At 53.2% G+C, this 22,425-nt stretch overlaps 5 protein-coding genes across 5 annotated transcripts; 2 read left to right on the top strand and 3 right to left on the bottom strand.

Annotated features, from left to right (window-relative positions):
- Positions 1-340: 340 nt before the first annotated feature.
- On the bottom strand, positions 341-3,209 carry ATEG_07024 (mRNA-binding protein PUF3; the record flags this gene model as incomplete). Its single annotated transcript, XM_001209710.1, has 5 exons — positions 341-648; positions 710-1,316; positions 1,368-2,929; positions 2,990-3,134; positions 3,183-3,209. The coding sequence occupies 5 exons, from the start codon at positions 3,207-3,209 to the stop codon at positions 341-343; spliced, it is 2,649 nt and encodes an 882-aa protein (XP_001209710.1).
- Positions 3,210-7,516: 4,307 nt separating this feature from the next.
- Positions 7,517-8,704, bottom strand: ATEG_07023 (zinc-dependent alcohol dehydrogenase; the record flags this gene model as incomplete). The annotated part of the gene is made up of 3 exons (XM_001209709.1): positions 7,517-8,199; positions 8,254-8,508; positions 8,599-8,704. The coding sequence occupies 3 exons, from the start codon at positions 8,702-8,704 to the stop codon at positions 7,517-7,519; spliced, it is 1,044 nt and encodes a 347-aa protein (XP_001209709.1).
- A 3,539-nt stretch (positions 8,705-12,243) lies between these two features.
- On the top strand, positions 12,244-12,723 carry ATEG_07022 (uncharacterized protein; the record flags this gene model as incomplete). The annotated part of the gene is made up of 1 exon (XM_001209708.1): positions 12,244-12,723. One exon carries the CDS (start codon positions 12,244-12,246, stop codon positions 12,721-12,723), a length of 480 nt encoding a protein of 159 aa, XP_001209708.1.
- Positions 12,724-14,057: 1,334 nt separating this feature from the next.
- ATEG_07021 (mannose-ethanolamine phosphotransferase GPI13) lies at positions 14,058-17,362 on the top strand (the record flags this gene model as incomplete). The annotated part of the gene is made up of 2 exons (XM_001209707.1): positions 14,058-14,293; positions 14,368-17,362. The coding sequence occupies 2 exons, from the start codon at positions 14,058-14,060 to the stop codon at positions 17,360-17,362; spliced, it is 3,231 nt and encodes a 1,076-aa protein (XP_001209707.1).
- Positions 17,363-18,745: 1,383 nt separating this feature from the next.
- ATEG_07020 (ATP-dependent RNA helicase ECM16) lies at positions 18,746-22,420 on the bottom strand (the record flags this gene model as incomplete). The annotated part of the gene is made up of 2 exons (XM_001209706.1): positions 18,746-22,159; positions 22,217-22,420. The coding sequence occupies 2 exons, from the start codon at positions 22,418-22,420 to the stop codon at positions 18,746-18,748; spliced, it is 3,618 nt and encodes a 1,205-aa protein (XP_001209706.1).
- Positions 22,421-22,425: the final 5 nt, after the last annotated feature.

The raw sequence follows: 22,425 nt of genomic DNA, 5'->3' as shown, positions 1-22,425 counted from the left end.
CCGCCGTAACCCTTATCTTTACGCCGACCGTCATGCCAAGGGGAAAACAAGTGATGGGGGCGAGTCGGTGCATGGAGCAAGTTCATGCAGCCGTTGAAAAATTCCCATATGTATAGGCCCAAATTAAGAATAAGTCGCACCTCGCCGGTGCGAGAAAGCAGTAGTGGAAAAACTTTAAACAGTCGAAAGTAAAAGAAGATAGCAGAAGCAAGAACGTAACTCGAGGGGGTCCCAGCGACTGGTCCCACTTGGGTGTGTACCGGCGGCCATTAGAGAATGGTGCAACCTAGACTTGATGAATCATGGTGCCGGTGGTTCAACCCAGACGTCTCGCATTCGGCTAATTCTTCGGTTCTTCCCCATTGATCTGGGTATCGTTTGGGGGAGGCGTGGGCGGCGCAGCCCCGACCTGGCAGTTGTCCATCACAGAGCGTTTGGACGGCTGTGGAGAAGATTTATGAGAGTTGGGCGGTGTTGCAGATGCCTGGGGCCGAAGGGAGGCTGGAGGAGGCCCATCCATCAACTTTTCGATAGAGGCCAACTGTTTGGGAACATTGTTCTTTTCCTTCTTCAGTCTGTTGACAATGGGTCTGACAATAGCCACAACGCTGCCCCACGCTGGCTCAAGAATCATGTTAAGAATCTTCTCTATAGAAGGGATTAGTTGAATGAAACGTGGCCGCTGGAGTGGAGCATGGTAGGCACTTACGGATGACATAGTTCCCATACTGGTCCCGAATCACACCCTCCAGTGGTTTGAGGCGCTCATCATTTATATCAACCGGCTTCTTGGAGCCCTCCAGCAGCGTAAAGTCTTCATCATGTGGAAAGACTAGCGTCCTGACAATCACTTCTCGTTGAGATAGCGTTCCAAACTCGATGCTCTTCTCCACAACGTTACTCGCAAACTTGTGCTTGGAGAAGTTAAGGAGGTTGGACATGACGACGGTGATCATCCGGGTTCTATCCTTTTCCTGGCCATTTGTGATGACGTGCTGGATCACGTAGTTACCAAATTGATCGGGGATCAGCTTGGCCGTGCAGCTGTGGAGTTCACCAAGAATTGACTCTCGGTCTTCCTCCTTGCAGTGTTCGAGCATGCGTTGAATCACGCGACACCCGTACGGATGAGCTGCAAGTTTGTCGACAGAGCCGCGGAAATCATTCATGATAAACTGGATGTGTTCGGATGGAACTCTCTCAATCGCCTTCTGGATGACGTGATTTCCGTTTTGGTCGCGAACACATTTAATTACGTGGCCCTCAAGCTCCTTGACCATGGCAGCTTGTTGATCGGTGAGGATGTGCTCCAGGGCCTGTTCAGTCAGTCATCGGTCATGAAAGGAGAGAAGGAAGAAAATGCGTACCTTTTGAACGACACGGCACCCGTACATCTGGAGAGACAGCATCACGATGTGGCCCTTCATTTGATTAGCCAGAACCTTCTTCTGCGTCTGGTTGCCGTGTTCGAAAAGCTTTTGAACAACATAATTTCCAAAGACATCGGTCATCAGCTGGAGACAATCGCCCTTGATCTCCCGGAACACCTGTTCCTTTTCGTCGCTGTTCGCAGTCTCCAGCTTCTGCTGGATGAAGCGGGAACCATGCTGATCACCGCTGAACTCCACCACGTGGCCATATATATCCTTGAGTTCGTGCCGCTTGGGGCCCTTATTGTTAGCTCGGAACTCCTCCAGGACCGGGCTTCGGACGATAGAGGTGTCATGGTCGCGGTGACCCTTGGGAACCAGAGCCGCGGCACTGAATGGAGGTGCCGCATAATAGCCGTTCAACGCGTTCAGATTCGCGGGGTATCGGGACAAGTTGTACTGGTTCAGAGGTAATCCAACCATGGATGCCTGGGCGAGTTCCTGATCCGTGGGGATGGAGCGGAAACGTCGGTCGAGCACTACAGCGTGGTTGTCGGACATACGACTACCAGAGGCGTTTCGATAATGGGGGCCAGCGGCGGCCGCGTTCTCGAGGTTGCCGTAGAAGGGACTGTCCATCCGAGAATACTCTGTAGGGGAGACTCGAGGTCTAGCTTGGTAATACTGTAGCTCCGCCGCGGCGTCCGCCCCATATCCCGGTACGGCTTGGTAGTTCGCTTCATCATTTCCGCTCGGATACTTCAATCTCTGTAAAGAGCCCTCAAAGGATTGATGATGAGCGAGGACCTGAGGACGGTTGGCAGCCGCTGGGGGCGAAATCGCACCATCATTGACCTGGAGTTTGTTCAGGTTGTTGCTCAGGTCCAAGGATCCACCATAGCGGCCATCGAACCCCTGGCTCTCCGAATGGAACGAGGGGAAGGGCGAGTGTGCAGGCCGCTGAGGGGCAAAAGAGGCGGAGTTATGAGACGTGTGCGAATAAGCACCGCGGGTCAACCCTTGCGAGACTGCATCCGGCAGGGCTTGGGGCAAGGACGAGACCCCCATGGACCCAGTCATCTCATCGGATCGCTGATTATCGAGCGGGCTCGCGAATCCGTGCTTGGAGGGAAATTGAGTCCCCACCGGACTACCGCCAAAAGCGGCCGTGCTGACGTGACGCCTGCTGTCGCCGTTTCGAAAGCCACCCAGACCACCAAACGGCATTCCATCACCAGACGGCGAAAGAGTGTCCGTCCCAGTGCTGCCGAGGTATTTGTGAGTGGCATGGCCAGAGGAGGTGCCGATGGCCGAGGTGCGCGGTAGCGAATAGTATGTGGCATCACTGGTCTCGGGTAGCGTTACTACGCCTCTGTCGGCGCGCGTCTGGATGGGCGACGTCGTCATGGCGTTGTTGGGAGCTCGGGACAGGTTCGCCGATGCGTTGACGGTACCCCAAGGGAAGTTGGGTCGAACAGTCCATCCATCGGATTCCGACGAAGATAGAAGAGAACTCGATCCGGATTTCCCTTCAAAGGGAGCCTCGGTAGAGTTTTGATCTGGAAAGCGGGCGTCAACACCCAAGTCCTGGTTACATGGGCTGTGGCCGAACGACTTACCTCCCAAATTGTCCGCCCAGATATTGGAGGAATTCCAGCTCGTGGTGTTGCCACCAAATCCTTGGCCCATACCCGTATGGGATCCTCGTGTGCGTTCGCTAGGCATGCCAGCAGAGTTCATGTTCGATGTCCCGTTCGATCGTACCTGGCCAGAGTCAGTCAAACCAGGGCCAAGGACGGCAGGGCAACTCACATTATGTACGTTATTGGGGTTTGTCATGGTGGGCATTCCACCAGATGCTTACAGGACACGCACGTTGTTATGTGATGAGCAAGAAGGAGCGAAGGAAAGGTGTTCCTTTCCAGCTTTTCGGTCCTCGTAGTGATAACGCTCGTGACCAGGTCGGGACTTTGCGTAAGAATAGACAAAGGCGGAGACACGAGGTCTAGCGTTGTCGGAAACGAAAGGTCGGTCTGCGCGACGACTGATCATCCAGGTTAGCCAACCGTTGCACTGCGTGGAAGTGAGGAGGATTAATTTTCGCATGGGAGATGTAACTCACAAAGGGGACACGAAGTGAAACGAAGAAAGGGATAAAAAGGACGGCAGCGACAGACTCACCCGAAGAAAGGGGAGATGGAAAAAAAATATGGATAGGTCTTTTTTATCGATCCACCGGGGAGTATCGTGGTCCGGCAATGTACGAATTATACAAGGGATCGATCGAAGGGGTGGACGAAAGGGAGGGTGAGTGGCCGTGAGAAATGCTCGGTGGAGGGCGAGGAGCAAAGGCGAAGCAAGGCGAGGCGACGTTCGTTTGCCAGCGTAATGTACAGCAAGCAGCCGCGAATGGATTAGGGCGGATGGAGATGTATCGCGATCAAAGGTATTGACTAGACTCCGTGCATGCTCCAGAGACCTCGAATCTCACAGCTGACGCTCATGTGCTCCGTGTCCGTGTGGAGAGGCGATGGGGACAATGGTCGTGGGCGAGACGCAGGAGGCGACCGATGTTCAATCAGACAAGCAGGCGTTGGGAGGAGCTTGAAAGGGTCCGCCGCAGCAAGGGGGAGGGGGATGGGCGGACGGGTCGAACGAAATTGCAGCTGGTATGGAGCGGAATGTGCTTGTTGCGCAAATGAAGCAACGATCCGACGTGATTAGTGGAGCGTCGAAGGAAGGGAATGTGGACGAGAGACAAAGCACGGCATTAATGTAAACCAGCTGTGACACAGACGACAGCAAGCATGACACCCTGGACGTGTGTTGCTTGGTTTGCAAACCAACGGACGAGTCCCCACCACGGCGACGGGAGGTCGATGATATATTGGGCGTCCGCAGGCCAGGAAGGATAGAGAGGTAAGATGGAAGATGAGACGGCGGAAGGATGATTGAGATGGAAGAGACGAAGTTGGTTGGGAGGTGGATCAATCTGATGGGGGGGCGAAGAAGAAAAGCTGAAAGAGAATGGTAGCACAAAATCGAAGCACTGCAATGCCCGAAGATGGAAGGCGCGAGGCAGGGAAGCGAAGAGGCGAAGAGGACAGTGGGGGAGGCTAGATATAAAGAGATTTCAGCACCGAAAACAGAATTAAAAAAAAATGGAATAGAGAAAAAAGAAAAGCGAAAAAAAGAAAGATGATGTCTTTTTTTCTTTCCTCTCCAGCGTCGGAGGTGAGTGAGATGATAGATAAGCTGCCTGGAAAAAAGATGCTGCGTGTCTTGGGAGAGGACCGATTCTTTTCCCTTACCGCCCTGTGACAAGACCATTCCCCGTCTGTCGATCCGCCTGGGTACTTCCTCTCACTATGGCCGCCACCTACTGGCCCCAGGTACCACCCTACCATAACTTTCTTTTCTGGTCGGTTTCGTGCGTTCCGGGTAAGAATCCTCCATCAATTCCTCACCAGTCAAATAAATCTAAAATAACAGCCTCACCGTCGGCCTTTCATGATGATGATGATGATGCTGCTGTCCACCACTGGATTGTTGGGAATAGCAAAACTAAATCTTCCCGTCCATCCGAACTCAGTTGACTCATCTACCTAGGTGAGTCGCTGCACTGGTGACTAGGTCGGTCGCGGCACCGTCAATACCCAACCACCCAAGGCGGCACAAGACAGTCACATACGTCGTCCTACCTACCTAGGTACATCACCCATCGGCCCGTAGACCGCCAGATGAAACCTCCTCCACCTGTTAACCATGGGCCGGTGGGCGCTTGTCTAGGCGTCTCTGTAGCTCTTATTGCCAGGAACAAGACAAACTCTGACATACCCGGAACACTACTAGGTACGTATGGTTATAGTTCTCTGCCGTGCCATTCCGAAGGGTCCTGGGGTATGGCATGTCATCTGATAGACAGGTCTAAGATTCGAGCATGGTGGGCTTCATAATTGCGAGCGAGAAGTTTGGCTGTTTAAAAATAGATCAACTGGTCAGGTAGCATACGGTCATTGATCTATACGACTCCTACTGGACGGAGGAGGTGACCTTTACTCCGTACCTATACTAGACCCCAGAACGGTTAAGCCCCAGCCCACCCGATCGGATCCACTAGAGGAGTAGCTTGATTCTTTTATTTCAAGCTCCAATCGTCAATCGGATTAGTAGTAGCGACATGAAAGAACGCTTTGTACCACCCGTACTCTGTATATATCTCTATGGACAATAGGATTGTCGAAGATGCCCTCTTACTAATCACTGTCTTAGGAAAAAATAAATATTAAATAAAATGAATAGCAATCATGAAATAGGGTAACAGTATTCTAATAGGCGCACTTCGAGACTGCTCGTCGGACCCCTTCCCCTCTTTACGCACAGAAATACTATACTCGTATGGACCCTCCCCATTGCCTACCTACTACCATGGACAGATGTATGTATGTACGTCTGTATGTTAATGCTACCTGCACATACATACGCACTCGAGTATGCTGCAAATTCTAAAACCCACTCCGCACGACCGACAGTCAACACGTCCGCCCCTTGCGTCCAAACAGTAACAGTGGTTGAGGTTTCATCCGCCCTGTCTGTTGACGGGGTCAGGAACCCAAGGGATATATGGGCCGTGCTCGACTATCCTGTCCACAAATAGTCTCGTCAGCGGCTTTCATCTCCGCCTTACCTCACCCCCGGTTCTCTCAACTCTCCAACAGGTCACGCCCTGGTTCAGCTATCTAACCTACCGTTTGGCAATAGCGAACTCAAATCCGGTCTTATCTCCATTCCTCCTGTCTCTCAACTAGTCCCAACGAGCGCTGCGCATCCTCCCAATAGAGAAGAACTCATGCAGTCATCCTTGCATACCTGCTGCCACGACCCCAACTCCAGACCCACTCCCCCAGGACATTTGGCTCAGCACATGAAAGCGTGCGGGAGATGATGTTCCAAAGTCCAGCCTGCGGATAATACTTCCTCTCCATTCCTGCTCGACTGGTGCCACCCCCGGATCTGTCGATCCATGCCGGGGAATTACGCCGAAGTCTGCCAATTTGTACCGTTTTGGCACGCCGAAGATTTTCTATTAGCAGATAATTAGGTAATACCGCGTACCTGGTGGGCACATCCATACGCAATCAGACCTGGCGTGTTGTTGGATGGTTGTCGGCCGACGGTAAGGCTACGGTTGTTCTGTACTTCCTATCCGTCCATGTCACGAAAGCATGACGCAGCGTACTATGGTACAGTAACTCGCCACATATTTTCCGGTGCGCTCTCATGCCATCGCGGGTTGCACAAGGTGCCGTTTCTGAGACATCGCGCTAACCCCGTAGATGAGAACAAAACAAAAGTCGAGCATTCTTCTTTGTATGACATGCCTCGCGACCCTCCAAAGCAATAGGACAGCAAGCGGCTTGGTCTTATTTTGACCTCCTACACCTAATTATCCACAATTAATAGCAGTTGTTAATGGAACCCATTTCCAGCTAACGGCAGCCCAATGACCAACGTACACGTCGAACGTACAATATTCTCAAACGCACGATGATGAATTTACCTGACATCAAGCCGTAACCATTCCGTTCGGCCGAGTCATGCAATGACCTTGACTTGAGGCGTGCCATGGTGCTCTCATAGACGGGATGATCTAGATTATATGTAAGAAACGCATGGTGTTTACGATATCCACATGTTGAGTGATTGCTGAATAGTTACATTTCCATTAGTACATTGGTAGGGGGGTTGCATGGTATACCTGTATTCCAACTGGCACGGACTCCAGTTGACTTCATTTTTCCATGCTTCCTGACCCATGGCTCTTTGAGATAATATTGAACCGGAAGATGCATTGCTCATGAACACGTCGTCTGATAGGAGGCAAAGCCATGATTCCCAGCCCCAACAAGCTACGTGAGGGGCTGGCAAATCTAGGCCTAATAATCCACGTATACTTCATTTGGGGGGGTCGGTTGTTACTATCTTTGTCTATACACATCAGTATAGGTAATCAATAGGCATAACTCTTGTGTCGAGCACAAACAAATCCTGTATACCGATACACATCCAATTGAGCGGAAGGCAGAGCATCTTTTGTACATTGAACAGTTGCACAATTCGCACCTAATTCCACCTCCAGTCTATCTCTAATCAAACTTCACCACCATTCTCCCGGCCACTTGGCCCTTTCGCAATCTGTCCACTGCCTCTGGTAAGCGATCAATAGGGTACACCTCACAGATCTGCTTCAGCTGTCCGCGACGTGCAAAATCCAGCGCAGCAGCAACATCCCGCCGACTTCCAACCAGTGTACCCTTGACGGTCAAACTCTTGAAGATAAGCGAATTGGGGTCACAGCCCAAAGTCACTGAGTCTCGCGGAGCAAGCCCTACACACATCACCACAGCCCCAATGCGGTTACCCACAAACGACAGAGCTGTCTTGTACACAGCAGGCGCGGTGACAAAGACCCCATGTGCTCCAATGCCATCCGCAATCTCAACCACCGCAGCTGCAGCGTCAGCTACCTCCCGAAAGTCCACAAACTGCTCAGCGCCCATCTCCAGAGCCAAGTTCCGCTTGGACGCGCCCGTGTCCACTACAATCGGACGCATCCCCATCGCCTTCGCCAGCTGCACGCCCTGGATGCCTACACCGCCGCCACCGCCGGGGAAAACAGCCCAGTTCCCGGCCCGCAGGCCAGATTCAGTCAGAGACCGATACATCGTCGCCGCGCTGCACATGATCGGCGCGGCGACTTCATCCGGCACGCCGTCGGGGATCGCCGATGCATACCGCGCCGGCGACACAATATACTGCTGGTACGTTCCTATTCCAAGAGATCAACAAAGGAGCGGCCGGTCTCCCCGGATGCCATACATACCCGGCGCCATGAGCCCGGTGTGAACACCGCGCTGGCAGTGCATTTCCCTCTCCCCCCAGCACAGCTCACACGCTCCACACGTATCAAGTAGCGGCTTGACACCAGCTCGATCACCTACCTTGAAATTCTGGACGTTGGCGCCAACCTTGACCACCACGCCGGCGCCCTCGTGCCCGGGAGACCGGACCCCAAACGCGGACATGGGTGGCATCCCCAGGTCTCCCTGCATCATGTGGAGGTCGGAAGAGCAGATTCCTGTAGCGCGCAGCCGGATGAGTATGTCGTCCGGGCCTGTTGAGAATGGTTATTATCTGCCAGCGACCCGGCACCGGGAAGGTCTCGTACCTGGCTCAGGGACCGGCACTGTCTGAACTTCAACGTGGAATTCGGGGCCTTCGTTGACAACGACGCCGGCTTTGCAATGCGTGGGGATGTCGGTTTCGTGAGCCATTTTGGCGTACTCTCTCGTTTGTCCTATCCTCCGGGTTGATCTTCCAGAGATAATGGTAGATGAGAGGGTTGGTAGTTTCCATTATATATCGGCAGAGCTCACCCTCATAGCGGAATACTGTGTCCAGGCCTTCTCATACCCCGCATTCCTCCCCGGGCCCACTTGATATAGACTGAGGTTCATGTCCTGCATATATATCCGCATATCCGTTAGCTTTGATCGTAGAGTGGGGCCCAATCCGATATACACGTAGCCCGGTCATGCACGGTTGTCACAAATCAGTGATATCTTCATCATATATACCATATCTTGGTCTGTGTCATTCGAGAGTATTCACCACGATTATATATAGGGACTTTCAGTAAAGATACAGTGTCACCACAATGACGGGTTTATAAAGGCTTTTCTAAATGAAAGCACCCGATGCTACCCATGCACTCATAACTACCTTGAATATAGGTAATCACAGAAGATCTTGCTCTTGGTTTCTTGCAGACCGTAAGAACAATGATTCGGTGCTAGGGGAGTCTCCGATGGCAAGCTGCCGAGGCAAGATGCGGAACGTTTCCGCGCTAGCTCTTCGCGACTCGGTATAGAACGAAAAATCCGATGCAGTCTATATATCGTGGTGCGGTGTATCATACAGTCCGTTCTGAATGGACATTGTGATAATAGATCATCTGGCCGGCCAGGCTTTATGGGACACGTCGTGGCGATCAGCATATAGATAACCCATCGTTCCCGAGGAGCTCTACTGGAGATGAGTACACGAACATGTCAGAAAGATACCTGTCGTGACAAGATTCCAGCCAATTAGTATACGCCGTTGGAGCGTAAGCTTGACAAGGGTCAATGAGAATAATTGAGATGCTCTAAAAGAGTCTCAAATGCTCTACCCACTGCGTTTACGAGAGTTGAATGGGACTTTGCACAGAGGAAGGGTGTCGAGCTTCCCTATTCTACGAAAAACCTACTGCAGATGCCTGTATCTACATTCTCCGTGCGTGCGGATCTGTAGGTGTGGGTTGCACAGCAGTCAATTCCCGAAGATAACACATCTAATGAGCCTATAGGAGCTTGACTTGAACCGGCTGTGGCTTTAAATGACACGGCAAACATCTTGCTCTAACCTCATGCATGAGATGAGGATTGAACGGCAATGTTGAAGACTAGTATAACAACGGAAGCTGCCAATCGTTAAAAAGGATCTTCCCAACTACCTTCATTTGTCCGGTCGTCTACGACTGACTTATATCCTTCTAACGATGACGTCCATATGCTGAGTCCACTGTTTAATCTGTAGCACATGAAAAGATTAAAAGCATATGTGCGATGCGAATACGCAAACTGTCCAGCAGTACTGCACTAGACCAGCATTCGAGTGCATGAAATCCATCGCCAAAATCCGGAGCGTGATATATAGGTACAAGTACACCATCTGTTCTACCAAGGATTGAACAACGTCCCATCCGACGCAAAGTTCTGCCTGTATCGGGTCGATTGAGGCTTCTGGACGATGTGTAAAGATCGATCGGCTTTCTCCCAGCCAAGTTAATGAGAGATATATTTATTTGTGTTCATTTCTTTTCGACGAGGAGATTCATGGGTGCTGGTTGTGTTTCATGGTGGTTTCCCTCGAGACGATCGGGATGCTTCATCAAGGGATGAACACAAGGGGCAGCTGAGATAACTACAGTACTTTCTGTGGGTGAAAGCCACTGACATTGAGCCAGGAATGATGTTCATGTTTCACGCCCTGTTCTGGATATTCAAAGCATATTCTGGTGCCAACAGAGTGTTACTCTTTAGCCATACACGGTTAGTCGCCATTCCATGACAACAATCTGTGTTGCGCTTCAGCCCTGTGACCGGGCTGTACCTAGGCACGAGACTTGCCCCAAGGGAGGAGGCTGTATCATCACAGCCAATATCTATTGAGGCTTAGGCATGTATGCGATTCAATAGTTTGCCGGTACGGGCTGGAGGTAATGGCTGGGACTTTACGCGTACATGCGGAATATATAAATCTGCATCACGCAACTCCCGCAGTAGGGAGACGATGATATATATTGAGAATGGAAACTGAACGCCACCGCATCGTCTTCCTCGGATGGTCGCATACTCGGGATAATCGGCATTGAAGTACCGTAGCTTGGAGCTCCGTTTGTTCTTCAGAGGAAAGAAAAATTACTGGGGGTGGGCTCTCTAGAGCAGGCCGGAAGGTCTCGACCTCACCCTAATGGGTAACTACTACTCGAGTCTGCTAAGAATAACAAAATATCCACTACCAGGACCCATTGTCATCATGGACGATGAAAACGGATCGGTCGTGTCATGAGTTTGGCAGGTTTGCGAGTGCTGGACTCCACCGCAATAATGAGATCATATGCAGCAGGGGAGTCCTCGGCGCCGAGTTCCACCAAGACATCCGAGGATGCCGTTGGCTGTCTCGATGATGCAGGGGAGTCAGTGCCTGACAGAGAGGTGCAGTGCGAGAGTTGAGTATCGCGTTGGAGAGTTCCGAGGGGAGTCTGATATCCTCCAAGGGAGATGTCGGTTATGGAATCATCATGGTGCTGGCTGGTCGTGTGCTCATGGGGAGATCGCGAACAAGGTTATTTATGGAACATCATTCAGGGGTAACAGAGCAGAAGAAAAGAAGGAACAAGCCCGTGGAGTGGAGAGACGATGATGGACAACAACCTGCCTAACTCGAACTAAACAACAAACTAGCAGCAATCGACAGGGGTATGCACCAATCATCGGGTGCAGCGCGGGAGGAGTTCAGGAACGGCGGGTGCTGATAGGTTCTCCTCAAGCCACCGCTATCCCCGATCGAGCCAGCGACGTTCTGGCCCCGTCTGCTCGTCCGTTCCTTCCTGTTAGCCGCCCTTCCTGGCCCTGCGCCTCTCTCTGTCTGTCTCTCTCTCTCTTCCTCTTGTTTTCTCCCTTCTCTTCTTCCTCCTCCTCCATTCCAACCTCCCTTCCCTCCCCTCATTCTCTCCCTCTCTTCCTCCACTCGCCACTTCCCATCCCCAAGCAGGTGTCGGCTTCACTCTTTCAGCTGTTCACCTTGCTGTCCGTTCTTTCCTTTCATCCATCTTCCAGCCTGGTAGATCCCTCGCTCTCTCGCCGACCGGCCACCAATACCAACCAACCGACCCAAGCCATTCTCTCTTTTGCATATCACGACCATCATCAATTACCCAAAAGCGAAAAACCACATCTTTCAGCCATTCCTATTCTTTTGCAACAAACCGTTGCTGGGACGCTGTGTGAGTGGTGGTGCTTCGGAAGCTGCCGAGAAGCGCTGGTTACTAACGCGCCCCATCGATCTAGAACGACTTCGATTCTTGCCCTATACTTATCCGACTTGCCAATACTTCCATCGTTGCTGTATAAAAGAAACCAGAAGATCCATCGGTATCAACAACAACGACAAAACAACAACAACTGAAAACCCCGTACCATTCAACGCGATGCATCTCTTCCACCAACTTGTCCGTCGGGACAACAATGATGGTGGACTGTCGTCCGCGATGATCGACCTCATCATTGCTCTCCTGGTCCTCGTTTTGGTCGGTCTTCTTCTTGTCGGCGCCTTGCTCATCCTCCGCCGTAAACGCCAGAACCGCAAGCGTTCCGAGCTTCCTGTTCACAACGGCGAGTGCACAACCCATCAACGTCGCCTGACGATATCCGCACCCCCCTACACTCAGACTGAATCCGTGCTGGTTTACGATGAGAAGCGCAGCCTGATGGAAAATTCCTCCAGCCCGCCACCCAGCCCTATCCCGGAAATCCGCATTACTTTCCCCGAGGAGGAGGATGAATCGGGCAAACGCAAATCCGGCCGTGTGGTTGTGGTGCGCATCAGCGACTCGGGCGGCGTCGGTCTTGAGCCATGCAATGAGGAACTCCCCCCCTATCAGTCCAGCGATGCGGAGCGCTTCCAGTCGCTGGATATCGAGCGGATGGGCGGCCTCAAGGAGAAGGAAGATATCAAAAGATGGTCTTGAGAAGCCCCTGGCCAACCACCTTCACTTCGCCAATACATATCTCCATCTTGTGATACCCCTCGACTGATCAACCTCGCCTTGTTCTCTGCGATGACCCCCTTCGGACCATGACGATATCCAAGCGAAAGTCTTCCCGTTTTGCCATTGTTGTGTCTTTTGGCTGTAAATTCGCGACTTGCACATATACCGACTAATCCAACTGTCTCGTCCACCCCTCCCTATCTACCTCTTTTCTTCGGGTTTTTGGAACTCTACCATCACTGCCATCCATTTCCTCATTCCCGAGAACCGAACCAAAGGCATGCCGAAGCCGAATTGTGTATAGCCAAGGGTTGCTGGCCCTTTCGACATTTGGTGCCATTTCTCTTGAACAATTTTATTTTTTTGCCGTCGATGTTCAGGCGTTCATTTCTTGTGCTTGGCCACTCTGGTACTTTCCACCCTGCTACGTCACTAGGGTTGGAAAGACGTTTATGCACCCTTTATTTATTTCCCTTCTCTTTTCCTATATTTGATTCGATTCTTCTCCCATATTACCCTCGCCCCTACAATTCTCGGTTTGCCTTTAGGGTGCCTTACAGCTGGATAATGTATGTAACTAGTCTTCACTCTACTACCGTGGTCGGCCTTTGTGATCAATGGAAGTGGTTCTGTATACGCTCCTATAAACTGTGATAGGCCTAGTAGTACATATACTCCGTACTCTGTATAGATCGTAAACTCCTAGTGCGACGTGGAATTGCCTCATGGAGTAAACAGATCTCCCGATAAGGAAATGCCCCCACCGCGCAGGGTTCTGGATGTTCCGAGCCGCGCCCGCCAATTAGGGGCCGGAAATTCTTGACTGGGCCTGCCGAAAGCGCCGATTGCCCAACGTCACGGGGAGAGAGATTTGGCAGGTATCGTCGCGGTTTGTTCTTTCTAGCCCACCCCCTCTCCCCTGATCTTGTCTACCTACCTACACTCTCCGGTTATGTTCTTGCGTGGGATTGAGCCGTCGCTGTAACCATGTGTTTGCAGTGAAGCCCACACGCACCACAGCCGCCCTCCCGCTCGACAGCTAGAGGGAAGAAAAAAAAAGTAAAGAGCAAAAGGAGAAAGAGAGCTTGAATTGCAAGAGCCCCCTTTTGCCCTCGCTTCGATGCTTTCCGTCTCGTTCCCTGAAGAGCTTTAATCCCTCATTCCGCGCCAGTGACCACGCCGCTACTCCACCAATTGGGGATTGCTCCTTTTATCGTGACAGCTAGCGCTCCGGGAAGCCGACTACCCCATTCCCCCTTCCAGCGGCATTTGAAGGTCAATTCGCCCGTGACTTTGCACAAACCCCAAACAACATGGCGTCGACTCCCGAGAGCGCAAAAATGAATGACTCGCGGCGCTCGGAGGAGTCCATTCGCACTTCTTCCCCGCGTTCCTCGGCGCAGCACGATACCAGAAAACCACCGGTTCCGAAGGCATTGCAGTCCAAAACAGCCAGGGGAGAAACTCCGCAGCAGAGCTTTATGAATGGGCTGGAACGGGAGTTCAAGGTCAAACATCTCAGTTTATTAGGGGTGTTTGGGTGGTTACTGTGAGCTTGTCTTTCCAGTACTCAGTGGAAACCTATGGATCGCAATGCTGATGGTTCTTGTGTCAAAAAACTAGACTCTTGCATGTCGCGGGTATTTTCTTCTTCACCAAGGGATTCCTCCTCACCCGGATGGTGCTGGAGAACAAATCGTCGTGTGATGTTCTACCGTTTGACGATGCGGCGCTACAATCAGGTTCTCGTGGTGGAAACGACGGATGCTGGCACCAGAAAACGTTTGACAAAGCGATTGTCATAATCGTTGATGCCTTGAGGTATGATTTTACCGTTCCATTTGCGCCGCGGGCCGACGGTGAAATGGCCCATCTGTACCATGACAACATTCCTGTTCTGTACGAGACGGCGGTCAATACCCCGCAAAATGCGTTCTTGCTGCCTTTCATTGCGGACCCTCCCACGACGACTCTGCAGCGCCTCAAGGGCTTGACGACGGGAACACTGCCGACATTCGTCGACGCCGGCTCCAACTTTGCTGGCACTGCAATTGACGAGGATAATCTGGTCGCTCAGTTGCGAGCCGCGGGGAAGAATCTGGTACACCTTGGGGATGATACGTGGCATGCTCTGTTCCCGGACTACTTCGATGCCAATCTCACGCGCCCGTTTGACTCGTTCAATGTGTGGGACCTACACACTGTTGACAATGGCGTGAATGAGCATCTCTTCCCCCTTTTGCACCCGGAAAACGTGACGAAATGGGACGTGATTTTTGGCCATTATCTGGGCGTCGATCATGCCGGCCACAGATACGGACCGAACCATCCAGCGATGGGCGCCAAGCTGAAGGAAATGGATAACGTCATTCGCGATCTCATTGCTAAGGTGGACGAGGACACCCTTCTGGTTATCATGGGAGACCATGGAATGGACTCGAAGGGTGACCATGGTGGTGAATCGAACGACGAAGTAGATGCAGCGCTTTGGATGTACTCGAAGAAAGGTGTGTTTGGTCGTACAAGCCCGGAAACCGTTGCGCCGCCGAAGACGGCCCGAGAACGGTTTGTGCCGCAGATCGATCTTGTACCAACGTTATCTCTCCTACTTGGGATGCCCATTCCTTTCAATAACCTCGGTGCGCCGATCGAGGAAGCCTTCGCTGGTGCCCGGGGGAATGATTGGAAGAACCTTGTCGCCGTCAATCGTCTCACCTCCGCTCAGATCAAGAGATACCAACACGAATATGCGACGATCCGCGGTGCGGATGATGGCCAAGAGTTCCAATCGCTAGGCTTGTGGAAGACAGCGGAAGATGGGTGGAGAATGCTGCAGAAGTCCGGAAAGCAAAACTTGGCGCAAGATGTCTACGCCTCCTACAGGCAATATCAAAGGCACACCCTGGAGATCTGTCGTGGTCTATGGGCCAAGTTCGATGTCCCAAGCATGCTCCAGGGCGTTGGGATTCTCTTTGCAGCTATTGTTTTTCTGGTGTTCTATGCACGAGGCATCCGTGCCGACAGGACCGAACTCACCGAGTCTCTGCTACACACTGTTGCGCTAGGCTCAGGCGTCGGTGCTGCAACCGGGGGCTTCTTGGCGGTTTCCAGTGCAGTGGATCTGAAATTCATTGAGTCAACAGCCTTGTTCGCGGCCGTAGGAAGTATTGTCGGTGGATCATTCTCCATCTTCAGGCCTGCAAACCACCTCGAGTTGCCTCTGCCAAAGACTGTGTGGGGCTGGCTTGCCATTTTCTTCACTGTCTCTCAATCCATCGGGTTTGCATCGAATTCATACACCATTTGGGAAGATGAGATCCTCTTGTTCTTCCTTACCACCTTCGGTGTTGTCTCTGGTGTGTCCTCGATGCGGCAAAAGACCACTTCCGACAGAGTTCTCGGAGTGTATCACTCTATCCTCTTTGTCATTTTGGGGAGAGTTGCATCATTCTCTCGTCTTTGCAGAGAAGAACAAATGCCGTTCTGTCGGTCTACCTACTACGCCTCCGCTACATCCTCGACATCAGCTCCATGGCAGCTGGCTATTCCTTTCATTCTGACCCTCATTCTCCCGGGCGTGGTGAAATCTTTCTACGCTGGGTCTAAATCATATGAGGGGACTGCGACCCTCTGGGTCGGCATGGGTTTCCGGCTAGGGCTGTTCCTCACCTCCCTGTTCTGGCTCCTCGAGGGTGCGGACGATGGCGAATGGCTCCCAGTCAGCAAGGAAATATTAAAGTCGACGCGGGTATTTTTAGCTCAAATCGTACTTGCGCTTGCCTTTGCTGCTGGCACAACTGCGTTCATATACTCGAAACCATGTGTGACCATCGATGTCACGCAAGGAAGTTCCGAACCGGACAGCAAGAACAAGTCTCCGGCCGCGTCCCAACAAACAGGAAGAGCAACTGTCACCATCCTTGGATTCGGAAACGTGTACGGAACGCGGTTTTTCCTCTTGGTCGTCAACTTCTGCCTTGGAATTATCCTTATGCAAAAGCCCATGGGCCAGGGAGCTATTGGTCTGCTTATGTGGCAGATATTATCTCTTCTCGAGATTCTTGATACCAACGCGCTGGTGATGAGCAACTCGGCTATCGGACCGGTTGTTTTGGCGCTATTGGGTTCATTCTACTTTTTCAAGACCGGTCATCAGGCGGTGCTGAGCAGTATCCAGTGGGAAACCGCTTTCATCCCTCTTTCCTCCGTGAAATATCCCTGGTCTCCTCTTTTGGTTATTCTAAATACCTTCGGAGCGCAAATCCTCACCGCTATTGCCGTCCCTCTTACTGTCCTCTGGAAACGGCCTCTACTACTGAGCGAACCGTCGAAGTCGACTGGCTCGAGGCCCGAGAAGCCGATCAACCCTGCCATCAAGATCCTTTCCGACGTTGTGCAAGCAGCTTGCACGTATATGCTCTATTTCGCCACCGTCAATCTCGCAACCACTATGTGGGCTGGCCATTTGCGCCGTCACCTCATGCTGTACCGTATCTTCAGCCCGCGTTTTATGATGGGTGCGGTGGCCCTGGGCGTTGTTGACACTGTCCTCATGCTTGTCGCTGTGCTGGGTGTGCGGTACAGCACTCTGAGTGTGGGAGACATCTTTGGGTGGTGATCATACTTGGACATGATATACCTCTTGGTTGGTATCAGGTCTTGCTGATTGCGGCGATCACCTGGCCTGTCTATTTGCCGGTCTCTACAGACCTTGCAGAAAGGTTACCCGACTCTCGTGTCGACCTCGACGAGGTCGACTCTATTTCTTCCTCCCGTGAATGGGCTACAAGCACCCATCATCACCGGAGTTGTATATGCATGTTGTTTAGTCGGGGCAGATGTATACTAGGTGTTCCTGGTGATGTGCTTGTTTGAATATATAATATAGAAAGACTGTCTCTAGAAGGGATAGATCAATGAAAAGAAGTTCAAAGTTCATATCGTCGATGGGAGATTTTGAAGTGAGATGGATTATTTGTAGATTCCTATATATTGGCCGCTTATCACTTTATCATCACGTGACACCGCCCATCTCATCACCACCAGTTCTTCTGCAACCCACTTGCCACTACCACCAACACCACTCCTACCCTGGTACCAATCTACGCAGCACCGATCTCCCTCCTAAGTGTCCTTTTCTCATTCCTCATTCAGCTACGGCCGATCAAAGCAAAACCACACCCACCACCCTCAAGAACGAACCCTCTATCCCGACAAACGTCCCACACGAAAAGCTCAAGCTCAAGCAAAAGACCCACCATGTCCTCAAACGTAGGCCTCTCCACACCGCGTGGCAGCGGCACATCCGGCTACGTTCAGCGCAACACGGCCTTCATGAAACCGCGCAACACAGGCTACGGCGCGCCGTACCCGCCCGTGTCGGGGGCCAACGGCGACGGGCGGGCCTTCAAGCAGCGGCAGCCGGACAAGCAGATCCTCGAACACGACCGGCGGCGCGCGGTCGAGGTGAAGGTGATGGAGGAGCGGGAGCGGCTGGAGGAGGCGAATGAGCGGCTCGAGGAGGAGAGGGCCAAGGGGAAGGGGAAGGGCAAGACGGATGGGGGTGTGGAGGAGGGCGAGGCTGTGGAGGGAGACGGGGAGCGGGTTCTATCTGAGGAGGAGATTGAGGAGCGGTGTGCGGCGCTGCGGGAGCGGTTGTTGAAGGAGATGGAGGAGGAGGGGCAGGAGGGTGGCGGGAAGGCTAAGGCTAAAGCTGCAGCTGGGCGACAGCAGCAGCCCAGGGAGAGGCGGCAGTTCAAGGCGTATCAGGTGCATGAGCTGGCGGAGGCGAAGATCGAGGAGAGTGAGCGGTTGCGAAGGGCGCTGGGGATCCGGGAGGATCGGGAGACGGGAGAGATTTCGGGGGAGAGGAGGGAGAGGAGACGGAGGGAGGAGTGATTGTACTTTGGGGTGCTTTTATTGCTTTTACGGATGGCGTTGGGATGCATGCTGCATATACCTAGGGTGAAATTCCTCTTTGTATTCAAGATGCGTATATACGTTATGAACTGAACTTTTCTATCACCCAGCCGTCCTTGGCGTCCTTGCGCTGGATGACTTTCTTGGCTGGGAGAGGCCAGCCGGTGCGGCCTGGCTCGCTCACCAGCGACGGGACGACCCAGCATGCGCGGCGCGGCGGCACCCCGTCGATGGGCTCCATCTTCCCGATGGGCTTGCCGTATTCGATGAGCGGGGTGCCCTGCGCGATGGCCGAGAGCTGCAGGCCGCTGGGCACGACGAGCGGGAACATGCGGATCTTGGGCACTTCGCCGGACACTAGCGAGGGTGACGACTGCTGGAGATGCGAGTAGACGATGTACTGCGGCATTTCCTTGGCGGAGAGACTGGCCAGGATGGACGACGGGTGCACGTAGACGGCCTTCTCGGTGAGCTCTCTAGCCGGGCCCTCACGGGACTTGAAGAGCGTGATGTACGGCACATCGATGGCCCGCTTGGGCGTCCGCTCCATCTCCGGCGGCACGGGCGAGAGATCGGCGCGGATCGCGACGTTGTCGATGAATCCCGCCGTCACGATCTGCTTGAGCGCCTTGATCTGCTTCTCCGTCGGCTCGGGGAGGCGCGGCTGGTAGGCGGCAACGAGGCCCGGGTTGTTGGCGCGCACGATGTCTGTCAGTTGGCTGCGGAGCTGGGTGGCTTCTTTGAACGCCTTGGCGCGCAGGAACATCTGCTCGCAGAAGGCGTCTCCATCAGCGGCGTAGCCGTACGCGCAGATCGCGGACAGGTATTTGAGCGCGTCGGACGTGTCGTCGTGCTTGCTGAACAGGCGATGGGCGCGGTGGTAGTCCTTGTGGCGTTGTTCGCGCGCGGTGTCTTCTAGACGGTCTGCGTTGGTATACACCTCCTTCTCGCCGTCGCCGTCCTTTGCCGACGCGGGTGTCGGGTCGATCTGATTTTCGGGGACGAACAAGTCGCCCACGGCCAACGCTGCAACGAGCGCAATGACATACGGCATGCAGCCGTGCTGGTGGCCGATGTGCAGCATCTTGCCGAACCGTGGTGACAGCGGGTACGTGGAGAGGCGCTGACCGATGGGGGTGATCTTGCCCTCGGAGGTGAGAGCGCCCAGGTTCTTGAGTAGCTTCTCAGCCTTCGCCAGTCCCTGGCGGCTGGGCGGCGTGGGGAACGGGAAGTTGATGACATTGTGGAGGCCCATGCCCTTCATCTGCAGCACGACGCCTTCGATGGGCGTCCGCAGAATTTCGGGGTCGGTGTATTGCGCAAATTCGTTCTCGTAGACCGCAGATGAGTAGAGCCGATAGCAATGGCCGGGTCCGGTTCGACCGGCACGTCCTGCTCTTTGGTTTGCGCTCGCTTTGCTGATCCAGTCGACCTGGAACTTCTGCACGCCCGTCTCCAGATCGTATTTCTTCTCCTTGGCTCGTCCGCAGTCAAAGACGTACTTAATCCCGGGGATTGTAAGACTGGTTTCGGCGACGTTGGTGGCCAGGACTATAAGTCGCGAGCCTTCTGGGGGCTCCTCAAACACCTTCAGCTGTTCTTTGGTGGGGAGTTGGGAGTATAGTGGTAACACGTGCACTCGAGTTGACGAGCTCATCGCCTCCTCTCCCAAGTCAAATTCACCGTCGTCCTCCGGCTCGTCCAGGCCGGTTATCTCGAGATCGCTCTCATCTTCGTCCTCGTTGCCGATGTTTGATAGGTCGTTGTCGCCCAGGTCCAAGTCCTCTGCTTCTAGAGGTGCATCGTTCGCCGAGATCTGAACTTTCGCCTGGGTGGATTCGCCACGTTGCGTGGGTTTGAAGGCCTGCTTCAAACGCTTCGAAAGCTGTCTGATCTCGTTCTGGCCGGTCAAGAACACCAGCATGCCACCCGGGGGTAGCTTACGATGACCCCTTGATACTTTTCGGAATGCTTCTTCCACGTAGTCGCGATGGGTCCGTCGCGCAAAGTGCACTGTGACGGGGTACTGACGACCTTCTGCCTGCACTAGCGGCGGCGGTCCCTGACGGAAGAGAGCCGGATTCTGGGTGAAGTCGGATATGCGCAGAGTGGCAGACATGATGACGAGTTTCAGAGGCTTCACGGACGGGTTCTCTTTGCCCATCTCTTTTCGCAGATCCACAATACGGCTCACCATTCCAATAAGAATGTCCGTGTTGACGCTGCGTTCGTGGGCCTCATCAATCACGATGATGGAATATTTGCGCAGCGCGAAGTCTTCCGCGATCTCCCGAATGAGGATACCATCAGTCATGAATTTGATCGCCGTCTTGCTGGAGACGTTGCTCTCGAACCGAATCTGATACGACACTCGATCGGAATACTGCCCCAGTTCGTCACCCACACGCTTCGCCATACTGACTGCGGCAACTCGGCGTGGCTGGGTCACGGCAATCATCCCGGGGTTGGGACTATCAGGATGGCCATAGCCAGCTTCGAAAAGGAATTGCGGCAGCTGAGTAGTCTTACCACTACCAGTAGCACCCCAAATCACGATCGCAGAATGGTTATGGATTGCCTCCATGATCTTCTGTTCTTCTCCCACGACCGGAAGTCCCAGGCGGGCATTCTGGATTTCTTCCGTCCGGTCAACCGAAACAGTGAATGCTTTCCTGTTAGGATCTCCATGGGTCACCTGGAGCTCTAGCGGCAGCGGCTCTTCCTCATAGACGGTGTTTCTGACCGGCTTTTTGGACTCTGGGATGAAAGCTTGTGGTTGTTCGGACACGATTGGACCGGTCGTGGGTTTGAAGCCTACCGTCTCGTTGATTTGTTGCCTTGCCCAAGCCTTGAAGGAAGATTGGCGAGGCTGGTTGTCTTCCTCGTCGTCATCGTCTTCATCTTCGTCGTCCTCTTCATCCTCGGATCCCTCTGCATCTTCAGAATCGTCTTCATCATCCTCACTTCCACTTCCACCCCCACTTTCGCTATCATCTGATGCGCCGTCCGACGGTTCGTCCGATTCTCCGCCCTCCTCCTGATCCTTTCCCTCCTCTTCTTCGCTCTCTGAGTCGCTTTTATTTTCCTCGCCCGAGCCGAATCCATCCCACTCCGGCTCTTGGATTTGTATGATGGTCGGCTTCGCTTTAAGGGCACGCTTCCGCTTCTTCAGGATGGGGAAGCCGTCCGGGCCAAGTTCGAGAGGACGCTTCAGTCCACTACCAACAGCCGGGGGCTCGGCCTTCTGAGGGGCCTCTTCCACTCTGTACTGATGCGACTTCAATTGCGGGAGCGAATCGTCCGAGTCGTTGTCGGATTGTTCTGGCTCGAGGACGGGCTCTGGGCGAACAGGTGCAGCGGCTGCGGTACCGTCGTCTGTGACATGTCTTTTGCGTTTGCCTAATTCCTTGGAACTTTGAAGCGTCGATGTATCGATCTTCGACTGTGCGAGCTTTTTCAACAGTTCGAGGTTTTCTTCCTTCTTCAATTTATTTTCCTGCGTAGAACGTCAGAAGGGCCGTGCCAAAATGAAGCTGAGCTGGGACTCGCGTACTATGTATTTGTCCAGGCGCTTCTGCTTCTTCGACGAGACCTTTGGGTGCTGGTCTTTCAATTGCTCCCTAAGCTTCTCTCGTCTGGCTTCCTTGTCATTTTTTGACGTCGGTAATATTTCGGCCGCATTGGTGTCGACCGGCGCAGTCTTGGAGTCGCGCTGCTTGTTTTTCTGCTTGCGCTGGCGAGGAACAAACTTCGGCATGGTGC

This window comes from Aspergillus terreus, genomic scaffold (assembly GCF_000149615.1).
Source record: "Aspergillus terreus NIH2624 scaffold_10 genomic scaffold, whole genome shotgun sequence".
In the NCBI taxonomy this organism is placed as follows: Eukaryota; Fungi; Ascomycota; class Eurotiomycetes; order Eurotiales; family Aspergillaceae; genus Aspergillus; species Aspergillus terreus.
Note: the sequence above shows the minus strand (reverse complement) of the source record. Positions and strands in the feature narration are given on the sequence as shown.